Source organism: Oryctolagus cuniculus, chromosome 13, assembly GCF_964237555.1.
Source record: "Oryctolagus cuniculus chromosome 13, mOryCun1.1, whole genome shotgun sequence".
Classification (NCBI taxonomy): domain Eukaryota; kingdom Metazoa; phylum Chordata; class Mammalia; order Lagomorpha; family Leporidae; genus Oryctolagus; species Oryctolagus cuniculus.
In genome coordinates, this window is record NC_091444.1 from 91,152,460 (window position 1) to 91,168,326 (window position 15,867).

General features: G+C 54.0%; 1 protein-coding gene across 1 annotated transcript in view; it reads left to right on the forward strand.

Moving 5' to 3' along the window:
- Positions 1 to 15,867, forward strand: part of LOC103352187 (sickle tail protein homolog) — a 97,334-nt gene that overhangs the window by 33,003 nt on the left and 48,464 nt on the right. The window contains 4 exon segments of the mRNA XM_051832430.2: positions 1,111 to 1,215; positions 1,691 to 1,740; positions 6,525 to 6,691; positions 15,415 to 15,583. Coding sequence (XP_051688390.1) covers positions 1,111 to 1,215; positions 1,691 to 1,740; positions 6,525 to 6,691; positions 15,415 to 15,583 — 491 coding nt within the window.

The window sequence follows — 15,867 nt, forward strand, 5'->3', positions numbered from 1 at the left end:
AAGTTCCCCTGGAAACACACTCTTGACAGACCACCTCTCCCTGCCCCGCCCCCTTCACCATTGCTTTTCCTACTGGAAGAATGGGCCACCTTGTTTTTTCCACTGAAAACCAGATAAGCAATTGGCTCCTCAGAGGGTCCTTCAAGAAATTATGGAATTAAAAGAGAAGTTTGTTTTGGTGCAAACAAACAAAAAGGTGAAATGCATGCACAGTTCTTGCATACTTTGCATTTTCCATGAGCAATTTGAAGACTCCTTGTGTGCATGGATTTCAGATCCTTTGCACCAAGGTAAACTTCTGCTTTAACTCTGTTTTCCACTGTCAGGAGCAGTCTTATATTTCATTAAGAGCCACTGTCTTTGAACATGCTGTGCCCGGCTCAGCCTGGCCACTTGTTGTGTGTTGGTTCTATAAAGTGCTAGGAAGAGAGGTAATTGTTGGACACGTCCATAGTCAGGGATCCAAGCAAGCCAGTGGATTTTGAATTCCAGAGGAGTTGGGATGTGGGAGGCATCTGTGAGGTGGAAGGAGGGAGGGAGGGACAGACAGACAAGTGCGGTGTCTGTGCAGTCAGTAATTGAGAGAGCTTTTCATTTATGTCTTCCGATGGCCGCTTATTTTCCTGCTGGGTCCTGTAAAAGCCTCCGGGCTGAATTTCCTGTGATGTTCGATTGAGCATCACAACACACTGATTCCAGTCATGTTTGTGCCCTGTCATTTGCCTGGGTTGCCCTGGGCTCTGGAACTGTCACCCCGTCTCCCTCATTCACCCCAACCGGTCATCAGCCTCTCAGCTGAGGGCACAGCTTGGAAGCATGGTGGGGAGGGGAGGCACCACCTGGCTGGACAGGTGCAGCCAGGCTCAGAAACACAGGATGTGCAGGCGGGCAAGGGAAGCGCTTGTTCAGGTTTCCAAGAGGCTTCCTGCCTGCCTCTGATTGTCGCTGCTTGGTCGCAGCAGGAATGGGTTCCCAGGCGCTGCAGGTTCCCCGAGCCCAGGTCGGGATGAACCACGGTGCCTTTTTGCAAAGCCTCAGGTGGATCAGTACCCTCTGAAAACCAGCCTGAGCATGCACAGAGCTTTAACACACACTTCTCTTGTTTTCCAGAGAGAGGATGCAGGCTATGGAGAAGCAGATCACCAGCCTAACTGGCCTTGTGCAGTCTGCACTTTTTAAAGGGTCCATTACAAGTAATTACAAAGATGCCACTAGGTAAAGAGAAGCCAGCGAGCCGATGATGAGAAAATTCCATCTCTTTCTCTTTAATCATTAAGATCATTCATTCGTTAAATCCGTTTCCTTGTAATCATTTCAAGGCTGGAAATATTTGCATTTCTATGAATCATGGTGGTGGAGGTCATGGGGGGGTTGGTGTTTGTTTTCCTTATCTTTCTTGCTCAAAGTTGACACTTTGAGTCAAGAAGGGTGAGCGTGCTTCTCCATGCATGTCGCTTCCTGGGCCACTCACGGCGCCCACCATGTGTGTCCACACCCGCTCTCATGCCACAGCCGTGCGTGAGCCGGGAGTGTCAGACACATGCCAGGGCAGCCATCTCCATCCCGGCCCAGTGTGGTGCTGATGCTGAGAGACCCTCATGGCTTAATCGCATCACTGCGGGTTGCTTTGGAAAGGAAGGGGCGGGGCACTGGGGAACTCCATCAATGATTCTCTTTTTCTTTTATTCAGTGAGAAAATGATGAGACCAGCAGCCAGCAGGAGCCACACAGATGGCGCAGGTGAGTGAGTGACCTCCCGAGCTCCACCAGGTCTGAAGCCACTGTGCATGAACTCCAGCTCGTTCCACACACAGCTAACCTGTCCCCAGGGTCACCTGCTTGGTGCCACCCCACAGATGTCCGGCTAAGCCCCCACACAAGAGCAGTGATGCAAACAGAGGTCAGAGGGATGAACAGGACTGGGGAAGGGCAGGGAAGGGGTGAGAGGAGCTGTGGGAGTGGAAGGAATTAGCCCAGAGGGAAGCCATTGGAAAGTTCTGGGCCCAGAGAGGCTGTCACCCTGCAGTGTGGGCGTGGCTGAGAGCAGAGCAGAGAGGGGGTGACCGATGGTGGTCCCTCTGGGAGAGGGCAGTTCACGTGCTCCTACCCCTGGCTCTTCAGTGCCCGAATTCCAACAAGGGGGAGTCTCTGCAACTGCCAGGGGCATACTCTAACATCCAGCTGTGTGTGCCCCAGGTCCTGGGCTGCAGTCCCTGTGATGAGGGTGTGTGTGCCCCAGGTCCTGGGCTACAGCCCCCTGGTGTGTGTGCCCCAGGTCCTGGGCTGCAGTCCCTGTGATGGGGGTGCGTGTGTGCCCCAGGTCCTGGGCTACAGCCCCTGGGTGTGTGTGGCCAATGTCCTGGGCTGCAGTCCCTGTGATGGGGGTGTGTATGCCCCAGGTCCTGGGCTACAGCCCTCGGGTATGTGTGCGCCCCAGGTCCTGGGCTGCAGTCCCTGTGGTGGGGGTGTGTGTGCCCCAGGTCCTGGGTTGCAGCCCCTGGGTGTGTGTGGCCCATGTCCTAGGCTGCAGTCCCTGTGATGGGGGTGTGTGTGCCCCAGGTCCTGGGCTACAGCCCTCGGGTATGTGTGCGCCCCAGGTCCTGGGCTGCAGCCCCCAGTCAGTCCTCTGTAAAGTTAGGATTCCTTCACCCCACCCACCCCGGAATTACAATAGGAATCATACATGGGGGTGTGCCCAGCATGGGGAGGATTGGGTGCCAATCTTAACTTGGGGAAGCCACGTGGACTGGTTTTGAGCCACACAGGAGAGTGGACAGGACAGGGGACTTGGGCCCCAGGCCATGTTCGCCCTGGCCATGCCCTGAGTGAGCACAGTTCAGCTCTGAGAGCAGAGGGACTGCTTGTCCCGGTTCCCTGATCTAGATGGCACCGTTTGTTTTGCTACAGAATCAATCTGTGGCCTTGGCCAAAGGCAGAATTGCTACACTGGCCTTTGCAACAGTTGCCAGTTTGCTTTGGACATTGGTGTTCAGTCTGTTTCTTATTTCTTGGGGAAATGAGAGAGGAAAAAAGGAACAGACTGAACACTGAAACTTTACATCCCTTTTAATCCCTGGAGCAACCATCAATATTCAGTATTTTATTCCAGACAAGACATGCTGTTTTGTGTTCTCTTCTTCCTTTCCAGTTTTTAAATTTTTGCTTATTTATTTTCATCTTACTTGAAAGACAGAGCAAGAAGGAGAGAGAAAGAGAGAGAGAGAGAGGGACCTTCCACTCGCTGGTTCACTCCCCAAATGGCTGTAGCAGCCAGGGCTGGGCCAGGCTGAAACCCACAGCCAGGAACTCCATCTGGGTCATCCACATGGGTGGCAGGGACCCAAGGTCCTGGGCCATGGTGTGTGCCCCCCCGAGGGTCCCCATTAGCAGGAAGCTGGATCCAAGTGGAGCTGGGACTGGACCTGAGGCATGCCCCATGAGATGCCGGCGCCTTATCCACAGGGCCAGGCCCCCTCCCCTTCTTAACTTTGGGGGGATAACAGCAGCAGGCATGTCGGACAGCATCTGGCAGTGTTTCCTAACTCGTGACAGTAGCCTCAAGGGAAAGGTGTGACATTGAGAGAGAGAGAGACAAAGAGAGAGATCTTCCGTCTACTGGTTCACTCCCCAGTGCCCTCCGCACCCCCTGGCCAATAGCCAGGGCCGGGCCAGGCCATAGCCAGGAGCCTGGAACTTTATCCAGGTCTCCCACGTGGGTGGCCGGGACCCAAGTACTGCCTCCCAGGGAGCTCCATAGCAGCGAGCTGGCTGGGGAGCAGAGCTGGACCTGAACCCCGGCTGCTGTAATATGGAATGTGAGTGTCCCAAGCTGCATCTTAACCAAAAAGGAGCAATTCGAAGTCCCGTGTTCCACATGTATGAAACACATGGATACCGTCTGCTGTCACTGCCTCTCCCTTTGTGTTGAGCTACCCCAGTCCCTTCAAAGGGACCAGGGCCTGTTACAGGTGCAGGGAAAGAGCGAGGTGGATTCCCCTGGGTCCTTTCCCCAGTGGGACATCAGCTGAGTCTGCAAGACAAACAGTCCAGCTGCCAGGTTTTCTGTCTGTGATGCCACAGCAGCACCCCCATGCACGCATGCTCCCTTGGTCCCCACGTCTCTGCCCTTGGAGCCCATCAGGGCTGGGTCTCATGCGGTGGGAGCCCTGTATGGTGACCAGAATGTGTCCATTGCTGCAGAATCCGGGGAAGTGAGCCACAAGGCAGGAGGTAGGGTCCCCGCAGCATAGACGAGGAAGTGGAATGGTGGCCGTGGTGTGCAACCTGGAGAAACCGGTACTTGCAGGTTTCTTCGGGAAGGTGGTATTCGAGGCAGGTGGAAGAGAGCGGAGGGATGCTCCCATTCCAGTGCCTACCGGGTGTTGGATCATTCAACACACGTGGCCCTATGAGGGAGTTGTTGTCTGTATTAAAGAGATCAGCTCAGTGAGGTTGGCTTCCTTATTCGAAGCTGCACCACCAAAGGCAAGCCTTCGTCGCAGAGGTTGGGGTGCCCACGTCGCACATGCGAGGCTCAGGGCTCATCCTGGCCCCCGCTCCTGACTCCAGCCTTCTGCCGTTGCAGACCCTGGGAGGCAGCGGGGATGGCTCAAGTAATCAGGTCCCTGCCACCCACATGGGAGACCTGGATGCAACTCCTGGCTCCTGGCTTCAGCCCGGCCCAGTCTCGGCTGTTGTGGGCATTTGAGGAGGGAACCCGAAGTTGGAAACTCTCCGTGTCTCTGCCTGTCAGCTTAGAAAGCAGAAACAAAAAGCATGCGGCTAGTCCTAGTGACAGCCGGTCTGGCCAGCTCCTGAACCCGTGTTGGTACTGGTTTGATGTCGTTTTTGAAGAACACGGTGATGCTGTCATTCGTTGTGTGTGTGCATTTTTGTGTGTATGCGTGTGTGCGTGTGGGCACATGCATGCCTGTGCTTCTGCTTAGGGAATGAGCCATGTGGGTGGTTGTGACCACTCTCAGAGCAGCTGCCACCAGAGGGCGCCGTGCTCCTCTGACCCGCCACTGTTCCTGGCAACTCAACTGGAGGAGCCTCTTGTGAGCCCCTTTCTGGGGCTGATTCCGATTTGGTGGGTGGTGGGGGGACAGCAGACAGCCAGAAGCCTGTCAGAGCTGGGACTGGGGGTGGCGTGAGGCACCCTGGCTCCTAGCAGAGTGGACAAGGTCAGCGTCAGGTCTAGACCGCTGGACCCCTTTGCACATCCTTTCCAGTGCCTGCTGCCCTGCAGCCTGTGGGAGACCAGTTGTCCTACACGGCCACCCAGCCGTGAAGAACCCCAGGTCGTGTTCACGCTCTCCATCAAGGGGAGGAGGGCAGGGTTGTTTCTGGGAGCTGAGCAGACCCAGTAGACCAGTGGTGATCGCACACAGCTCTGCCTGAGGGTGGGACGCGCGTCTACTTGCTGCCGTGCAGGAGACAGCCACGCACACACACGCACGCCATTCCCAGAAAATGAAAAGATACGTTAATAAGGGTACAACGATGTTGAAATCCAGCTGTGGGTTTTTGCATAATAGGCATTTTAAGAGCCCTTGTAATGGGTTGCAGAACTTTAAAATTAATTTTTCTATGATAAAGGGATAGATGTTCACCATGACTTGAAAATGCAAAAAAAAAAAAATAGTAATAAAAAACATAAAACATTTGGAACTGCACCAGCTGGAGACTCCCTTAATCCTTTGGATCCACAAACCCCAAAATGCCCTAAAATCTGAAGCTTTTTTGTGTGCCAGCGGTTGCAGATTTTAAAGCATTTCCGATTTTGGATCTTCAGGTTGGGGCTGTCCAGCCAGTCACGTCTGTGCAAATATTCCCCAGATCTGAAGTCCTTTGGGTCCCAGGGGGTGTGGATAAGTGATGCTCAACCCACACCTGCGAACTTTGCCCAAATCTGTGTGTTTGAAGGAGAGAGGCAGACAGACCAGTAGGTAGGTAGATAGAGATAAGTGGGTGGCAAGGTGGATAGAGATTAGGCAGATAGGTAGATAGGTAAATAGGCAGGTAGATAGAAAGTAGGTGGAGACAGAAAGACACATAGCTAAGTAGGTAGGTAGAGAAAGTAGGTGGAAAGGTAGATAAGGATTACATAGATAGAAAGGCAGAAGGAAGTTAGACACATAGGTAGCTAAGTAAATAAGTAGGTGAGATAGATAAATATATGGGTACGTGGACAGGTAGGTAGGAAGTTAGAAATAAGTCGGTAGAAAAAGATGATACAGATGGATGGATGGATAGATGGACGAACTGACGAATGGACGGATGGATGGATGGACGGACAGACAGGCAGGAGCACAGGCCTTTAGCTTCCTTACCCCGGCACCTGCCCCCTGGCCACCTTCCTGTGGTCCTCACTGGGTGGAACATGGCTGGGGTCACACAGCGTGCTTTAGACGTGATGGTTACAGTGTGGGGGAAATGGATGTGTTTCAGGGGCCAGCTGGGGGGGGGCAGCTTGGGCCCCCTTTTCCCACATTCTCAGCTCCTTCGCTGCTCTCTCCTCACAGGCACACCCCACATTGCCGGCGGGAAGACCCTCGGTGCCCTGGAGCCCGCGGAGCCGCTGGGGCCACCCATGCCCGCCGGCACCTCGGCCGTGCACCTGAGCCTGCTGGACATGCGTCGCGGCATGGCAGAGCTCAGACGCCAGCTGCAGCAGATGCAACAGCTGCAGGTAGTGTGCGCATCCCTCTCCCCCCTCACCGACCCCTCCTCCTGTCCTATAGCTCGGCCACCACGATTGACAAATAGGAAAAAAGCAGACGAATCTGTGCCCTGGCTCAGGTCCTAGGGAACCAGGGGCTGCGGTCTCTGTGACACTGTGCGTTTGCGCCGTGTCGGCCTAACACCTCACTGCGTGGACAACGCTGGCCTCGCCTGGTGTCACCCGGATGCAGGCTTCTGCGCTGCCCTTGGGGAGCTCTCGTGCAGCACTGCTAAAAGCAAGTGCACTCAGGAGCCCGGTGCCCTCCATCTCCCCCCAGAGCTCCACAATGGAGAATTCTCCCATCACCTATCTAAGACTGACAAAGGGATTTCCCTGGGCCAAGAAGGGTGGTGTGCCCGAGGGCCCTGCCCCGAGGCCCCAGCGCCAGATGGGCCTGACCAGGCTGCCCAGTGTCCCCAGCTCCCAGGGCCGCTGCGTCTCTGTGCTTGGATAGCCAGCGCACGTCCACTTCCAGTCTGTGGCATCCAGGAAGTTCCCCACTGCTGGTATGAGCTCTACAGTCTTAGGGACACTTTGCAGGGTGGGCATTTGGCTTCGCGGTTAAGGCACTACCTTGCACACTGGAGTGCCTGGGTTCTGGTCCAGCTCTGGCTCCTACATCCGGGTTCTTCCCAGTGCCTGGTGATGGCTGCGGGGCTTAGGTCTCTGCCACCTACCTAAGAGACCCTGAAGGGATTTCCAACTCCCAGCTTTGGCCCTGGCCATTCCAGGCATTTGGAGAGCGAACCTACAGATGGGAGCTTTCTCTCTGTCTCTCGCATTTAAAAAGAAAAAAAAATTAAGACACTTTGCAATGAAATAAAGTGTCCAGGTCTGGCAGAGTCAGAAAGCTTCCTCGTCCAGCAGGTGGAAGAGAGAAGGGACAGTGGGCTGTGGTACGCTCTACCCAGCCAGCTGATAACCGGATGCCGTGAGACCAGCATTTGTAGGTGTTTTAGTGCTTCGAGGGAATCTTGGAATATGGGCTTTCTGTGAAATACCTCTTCCTTAAAATGTTGGAAAGTCACTGAAATCTCTGTTTCCAGTAGAGAGGGCCTTCCCCCAAACCCCTTTCTTAACCAGGACTTTGTGGAAATTAAGCCCCTTCACACACACTGTCCCTGCCTTCTGGCGCCACCTGCTGGCCATGCTGGAATTGTGCTCTCACTGGACCCAGCAGAAAAATAAGGCATGGTGGTGCACCAGACCCACCTGCTCTCCAAACCGGGCCCTTTCTGGTTGGAGACAGGAGTAGAGTTGCTTTGGTGTGAACCGCACGTGTGCCGTGGCTGTTTCATAGGTGTTAGAGACTAAGGTGTGGCACAGCTGGGCGTTCCCGCTGGCTCTCCCACCAGTGGCCACTCCTGACGGAATCACAGCCTCCTCAAACAGGTCAAGGTCAAGGTTCAGGTCTGGGATGGCGTGGGAATCACACCAGCGCCATGCTTGTTCCAGCACTGCGCAGCTGTTCCGGCTTCCTGGGTATAAAGGGCAGAAACACAGGAAGAGGGGGCGGCACCTCGTTCGGTGCCCTGGCTGACTCTGGGGTCCACGTCCCCTTCAGCTTCCCTCCCTGCCCACCATCTGCCCCTCCCGCCACGATTTGCAAGGGCCGCTCAGCCCCAGCTCTCCCCCAGCATGTGGGTTCCCACAAACCAGAGGGAAGCACGAGCCCAACGCGCCGACACGTCTGACAGTGGGGCCATCACCAGAGACACACGGAAGCCCCTGCCACGGTCTCACAAGAACAGAGATGGGCTGAGACGCTGAGATGTGCTGGGAACCGCGCTGTACAACAGCGAGACCACGTGAAGCCTTGTGCTTGGCAGCCAAGCTCTGGAAATCGGATGATGGAACCGTCGGGAAGTCCTCTTGCAACATTTGTCTTTCAGACTGATGGGTGATTCTTGGGAGGGGACACCTGGTGCAGCCCCCCCCCGGGGGGGTGGATTTCAACAGGGAAGAGGCTGTTTGGTAAGGCAGAGGGTGGCCCGTGGTCACCCTTCCCCGCACATCTGTCTACTAGGATTCATTTGTTTGAAAGGGTCTGACCTCATCGGCGTGGACTGGAGCATAGGCAGGGGGAGCCTAGCAGGTTCTGGGAGTGCTAAGCCCCCCGAGGTCCCTCCCGCAGGTAGCACAGAGGGTGACACAGTGGCAGGAGAGCTGACAGGGGCTCTGCGCCATGTCCCCATGCCCACAGGTGGCCTGTGGTTAGCTGGGGCGGTGTCTTTCCCATGATGCCACAGGACCTGATGTTACTAGGATAATCAGGACAATCCTATATCCACAGAAGGGACTGTACTTTGGTCCCTTTGGGAGGCGCTGAGGGGTGAGAGAAGTTTCTAGAAGCAGAAACTTCTGGGAGAAAGATGAGACCTGACCCAAGTTGAGAGAATGGATGCATTCCGTTTCTCTAAATTCCCACTGTTGCTCACTCCATCTCTTGCTTCCTGATAAATTAAAAAAAAAACAATAGGTTATTTTTATTCTGGTCATAATGTGGCCTTTTGTAGATTCCTGAGAATTGCTGCCCCTTCCCATGAGAGGGAGAAGATAGAACAGGAGCCCCAGCACCCAAATCTCTTATGTTTGAAAGGATATCATTCAGAACACTTGTCTCCACCTCTCTGCTCATCAGATAGAACGGGTCCAGGGCCCCAGTAGCCCACTGACATCCAAAGAGAGAGCCAAGGGAGCTCTCGGAGTGTCCCTGTGGAGAGCTTGCTGGGGCGTGGTCCACGTGGAGTGGGCCACGCAGGACGGGCAGTGGGATGAGCACAGGGATTGATGTTGGACTGCCATTTACTCCAAGCCTTTGTCACATCCCCCGACAGCCAGAGGCTGTGGGAGATGCAGAGACAGCACCCGCAGAACATACAGCTGTGACCAGGTACCCTCCGTGCTGGTCCCTGAAGCGTGGAGGAACTTAGCCTGGAGGCCAGGGCTCAGTCTGGAGCCCAGCTGTCATCGTGGAACTTCTGGACTTGCCGCTCATAGACCATGCAGGGCCCCTGCTGAGGAGCAAAGCCAGAGTCAGTGTGGTTATGGCGCCCCCTGTGGGCAAGCCCCACAGTCTCGGGATTTGCCTAAGAAACCAGGATTGGGTATGTGAACTACAGGTCCATTTGGAGGTGGGTGGAATTAGGTTTAAGTAACTTTCTAGTTTCTTCATGAAGTTATTATGGGTAGCTTATGTAGTCCAATTAAGATTTTAATGGCCAGGAGCATTATTTCTGTCTAAGGATGCTTGTCAATAAACTGCTTCCAGGCAGGAGGGAGGAACTGCCTGGCCTTCCTGCCATTAGCAGCTAGGAAAGTGGAAGGTAGATAAATACACAAAGCAATGGTGTTGACATTGGACAGCACACAGCATGGGAGTGTGACCCTACAGAGAAGGGAAGCTTAGGATTCACGTGGCTTTCTGGATGGAGGCACCACGCAGATATGACACAGACCCAGAGCTGGTGAGCAGGACACAGTTATCAGAGCTGCGAGGTCAGTGTGTATAGAGAGCATGTGAGAAGGCGCTACGGACATCTGTGGGTCTGTGAGTGAGCAGTAAGCTACGCACGGGTGGTAGTGAGCTCACACAGCCTGGAAGATGACCACCCTCTGACAAGCAAGCGTGGAGAGGCGGAGTTGCGCCGCTGGGTTTCAGTCTTGGTGCTGAAGTAGCCCTGGAGGAAGGCTGCCCTTGATTCCAAAAACGAGTCTCTGAAGAGCAAAGTCCGTCCCCGATGCAGCGGCCTCCCAGGAGTCCAAGACCCAGAAAGGAAAACAGCAGGATTGCACGTCCCATGCCCAGCATCCAATCAGAAATTAGGGTCTTCAAGAGCTGGGAAATAGGGTCTTCAAGAGCTGGGAAACACAGAGTATGAATGGACCTCATAGAAGATTAATCACAGCCCGAACATGGAATCAGTCAAGTTGAAAACGTGATGGAGGCTGTCCAGATGGAAGCATAGAAAGACAGAGGCGTGAAGACAGTGAACGGAACTACAGTGACCCATGGGGTAGTGGTAAGTGATCCAAGAGAGAGGGAAAGACAGTTCAAGAGATAATATCTGGGCCAGTGCCGCGGCCTGGGAACCGCTGGCCTGGAAGGAAACTTTCTTAACTTGATGGAGGATACCCAAAATAACCTACAGATGCATTATAGTTGATTAGGAAACACTAGACACATTCCCAATATTTGTATGTCAGCATTTTGTCACACAAATTCCCGAGAGAAACTGCCACTGGCAGAAGGAGCTGTAAGGCAGCTGAGTGTTTGGAGATTCACAGTACGAGATCACATGGCCCCACTGATTTGGCGTCTGATGGTGGAGGTGGGTGGTGGGAGCCGAGGAGGCTCACTCCGCAAGCCAGGAAGCAGAGAGAGGAAGCAGGCTCCCAACCTGCGTCTGTGCCGTCCCTCCATATAAAACCACCCTGACTAATCGGGGGCTCCACCAGTGACCCCAGCAAATCTGATCACGTCCCAAAAGCCCCACCTTTTCACACCATAATCAAAGTTCATACCCCAGAGCCATTAACCATTTTAAAAGTTTTATTTAAGGCAGAGTTATGGAGACACAGGGAGAGACAGACAAAAACAGAGATCGATTTTCCATCTATGGGTTCACTCCCCAAATGGCCACAACAGTTAGGGCTGGGCCAGGCTGAAGCCAGGAGCCTGGAACTCCATCCAGGTCTCCCATGTGGATGGCAGGGGTCCAAGCACTTGAACCATCTTCTGTTGCTTTCCTAGGCACAGTAGCAGGGAGATGGATAGGAAGCAGAGCAGCCAGGACTCAAACTCATGCTGTTATCACAGGCAGCATCTTAACCCACTGTGCCATAATGCCAGTCCCCAATCAATTGACCATTAACATGAGATTTGGGGACCCTTAAACACCCAAAGTACTAATCAAACCACGGCACTGGCAAATCCTGGGCCAGACCTGGCATTTGGTTCTCTGTGACATCATACAGAAGAGCCTACCAAGCACAGTAAAACCAAGGAATAACACAGAGGTAGACAGATGGGAATTGAAAAGTATAGTTGTTTATACTCGCTAATGACATCATTGTATGTCTGAAGTCAGGAGTTCGGAACCTGCAAAAGAAAATCAGTGAATTTGGCAGATCACCAGAATCAGGTTAATGTACACAAAGCTAAAATGTTTAGTAGGTGCATACACAACACCTCTCGGCACTAAAACGAATGACTCACTGGAAGATGGGACACACGGCTGCGAGTTGAAAATAATGCCTGGAATGAAAGAAGCCAGACACAAGGGATTGCGTTCTCATGGGTGTGGTTCCATTTGTGTGACTTTCCGGAACTGGTGAAGCTAATGCAGTGACAGAAGTGGGTTAGTGGTTTCCGTGGGCTGGGGGTAGGGTGTTGAAGGCAGAGGGTCGTGGAGGAGCTATCTGAGGTGACAGAAAGCGTTGTCTCCTTGTTCAGTTGTGGCTTTGTTTGTCGAACCTCCACCGTGCATTTGCAATGCGTGCATTTCATCATTCTTAAATCGTACCTCCGTAGAGTTGATTAATTTTTTCTAACAATTGTAGTCGAAGGCTCACCTCCCAACTTGATGGTCTGAGATGCTGAGAACTGACTTACTGGAAGCCATAAGATCCCTATCCGGGCTTTGGGACTCTTTGCTCTCTGCTGGGGGGAACAGGGACAGAGCTGTGGCTTGAACACCAGACAGATGGGGTTGGGGGCGGAGGAGACTGCACAGAGGTGTATGCGCAATTCACTCGCCATCGCCTGCATGTGCTGTGAAAAATGCCCTCTTGGTGCCCTGGTGGGATCCCACCCAGCCCCTCTTTTTGGGAAGTCTGATAATAAACTGGAATGCGCTCTCTCTCCCTGCTCCTTGTCTGACGGAGTGGGTCAAGTAGCACGCGGTTCTTTCCTGCACTGGAGTTCTCCCAGCACGGCCACTGCCTTCTCACAGGTGTCCCTTCGACCTTGATTTGCAGGACATACCCACGGGTACTTGAGAAAACCGATGGGATTCAAAGATGAATGGTGCAAGAGATTTTGAAATCCACGCCTCGCGTTCTCAGGATATGCACGTGCTATGAACTCTTGAAGCTCTCTCGTGTTGGGGGGAGTACCTGCCGTGTGCCAGGAACTGTGATTGGAGCCGCAAACAAAGCAGACAGGGTTCCTGTCTTAGTTAGAAGTGCACCTTGGGGCCAGGGTGGGGGCGGGGGAGGCAAGCAATTGGGTTGAGTTCGAATGACCAGGTCCCAGTCCTGCCTGTGCCTTGTCATTGCCAGGCGATCCCCAAAAAAGTTGTTTGAACTCTGGGGGCTCCACGTTTCCCGTCTTTTGAGCTTGGATATCAAGTTTGTTCAAATATCCCGGTAGTTAATTTCCATCTTGGTTGCCATTGTTCATATCTGCTACCCACGAGAGCATGGGTCACTGCAGATTTCACCGTCTTAGACAACAATTTCGGATTCGCCACGGTTGGCTGTGACTGTCAAACATCCCTGCTCTGTTCAGTCTACTCATTCAACAGATCCTTAGTGGGCTTCTGCTCACAGTCTCCCAGAGACTGCCGAGAGTAGAAATGGAACAGGAGCTGGGACCCGCAGCTCCAGAATGCCTGCGACAGACAAGAGAGTGCCTGGTCTGGAGAGGGTGCAGGACGCGTGCAGTGGGAGGTGCCCGACCGCAGACAGAGGCGCCACCCTGTCCAGCGCCTTGTGGGCAAAATGGCAGCAGCAGAGCGGCCAGGAGGAAGCTGGCCTCTGAGTGCTGCCCCCCTCCCCCCACTGATTGTGTTCAGCAAGCCAGATAGTGCCTGGCTGGCTGTTTTGAAGACCCTAATAAAAGGACTTTAGCCAGCAGCATGCATGATGTGGTGCTGAGTCACACATCACTGGGACTGGCATGGTTCTTTCTATTCTGCCCCAGACTGAACTGCAGCCCACCCCCACCGGCTTCAGGCTCCCCAGTAGCAACAGCTGCCATGTGCTCAGGGCTAGAACTCTACCAGACACCTCCATCAGCCCGCTCATTACCGTCTCGCGGGATCTGCACAACCAGCCTGTGAGCCATGAGCTGTTACTTCCACCTTTTGATGGACAGACACAGAGATTGACAGCTGGCCGCTGGTCACCAGGCTCCGAGGTGGTGAAACCAGAAAGGGAGCCCCTGGCAGTCTTTGTCAGAGGCCAGGCTCATGTTGGGGCCCAGCGGGGCCCATGCAGAAAGGGTTGTGCTTTAGAGGAAAAGCAGGATGGAATGAGATTTTGAGCAGGTGTAACCAATCAGGCTGCCCTGCCCCTCCACGTGTGCAGAGTGGACTGGCCCAAGGCTGGGGACAGCCACAGCAGTGTAGACCTGTCTGTGCAATCAGGCGGCCACCAAACCGTGTCCGTTGAAGTTCCAGAGGAACCGGAGGGATTGTGTAACAGGCAGACCATCATTACTGTCGATGGGGGAATCCTGGCAGCCACCTTGCTCTTCCCTGTACTCCTCTATAGTTGCAGACACAAGTGTGTTCCAGAAACTATATGGGCATCATGGGCTTGGGGACAGAAGCAGCCCGTGTTAGATCCTGGGAAATGGGTAAGCTGCCAAGAGCCCTGGGCACATCTAGAACACTCAACGCCACCATCGCCAAGTCGCGTGTTCCAAGGACCTGTGATTTCATGCTATCTGGTGCATGGAACCATGCACCCAAGCAGGAGACAGTGTCTCCTTTAAGTGACATTCTAAAGAGGTTCCTGGCCAGATCAGCATTTGTTAAGGACATGTTCTGCACCATGAAGAATCCTTGAGGGCTACGCCAGACCAAAGCCAGGAGCCAGGAACTACATCTGAGTCTCCCACGTGGGTGGCACAGCCCAGGTACCTGTGCCGTCCCTTGCTGCCTTCCCAGGTGCAACAGCAGGGAGCTGGGTTGGAAGCAGAGGAGCCAGGGCTGGAGCTGGACTTGGAAACAGGATGCCAAGTAAACAGATCCTTAGTCTGCTGCACCACAAGGCCGGCCCGGGGCCCCATCTTCTAATACCATTTGCATATGGCTGAGGATGAGAGATTTTGACATTTTTCGTGATTTGTTTTTCATTTTATTTGAAAGGACAGAGATCGTCTGTCTGCTAATTCACTCCTCAAAGGCCTGCAACATCCAGGTCTCCCACATGCACCCAAGCACTTGCGCCATCACTGCTGCCTCCCAGGGAGTGGGTGGGAAGTGGAGCAGCCAGGACTCAAACCGGCACCCATTTGGAATGCTATAGGCGCTATATATGCTATATAGTGCTATCAGCAGCAGTGTGGCCTGCTGAGCCATGGCACCAGCCCTGAGGACTCAGGTTCAGTGTGAGTGTTGTAGGGGACAAACACCCAGCCTGTTTCCAACAGAGATCAAGAAAGCCTAAGAGAGAAGTGCAAAGTCTCACTGTGAGCTAGGAGAAGTTTTGGGGACTGTGACCCAGAGCGTCCATGGCTGCAGAACTGGGGCCCTCGATTGCTCCCTCCCTATGCAAAGGTGGCAGACTTAGGCACACGGGTCTGGTTGCTTGGTGGCTGCTGGAACTCAGATGTTGGGAGAAGCAGCAGTGCTCGGTACAGCGTGGGCGCTCTTGCCTTTCTCGCTGAAACAAATACATTAAAAAGCAGCGGGGCTGTGACCTCCCAGCACCCGCCGAGGTCCATCTCTTTCGTCCCGCAGCTGCAGAACCAGGAGCTGCTACCCACAATGATAAAAAAGGCAGAGCTGGGGATCAGCAGCAAAGTCGCGGAGACCATGAGGCGCCTGGAGGACCCCGTGCAGCGACAGCGCACCCTGGTGGAACAGGAGAGACAAAAGTACCTCCGCGAAGAGGGAGGATTGGCCAGAAGCTAAGGTGAGCACCTGCGGCTCCAGGCCCTGGGCACCTTAGCCTGGAAGGAAAAGCGGTCTTGGCCAACAAAGAGGCCCTTCTGGTTAGTGTTCTCGCCTCTCTTTAGCGAGCACCGACTGTGTACAAGTCAGAGTGGTGCTGGGTTGTGAGTATCCAGGGACCTCAGGCCCCCCCTCCATGTAGGCCCAGGAGACTTCAGCCAACCTCAGGCCGACTGCAGCACCCGATCTTTCCCAGAATTCAGTGTCAGGTACAAATGCCCAGCACAGTGACCCATGGGA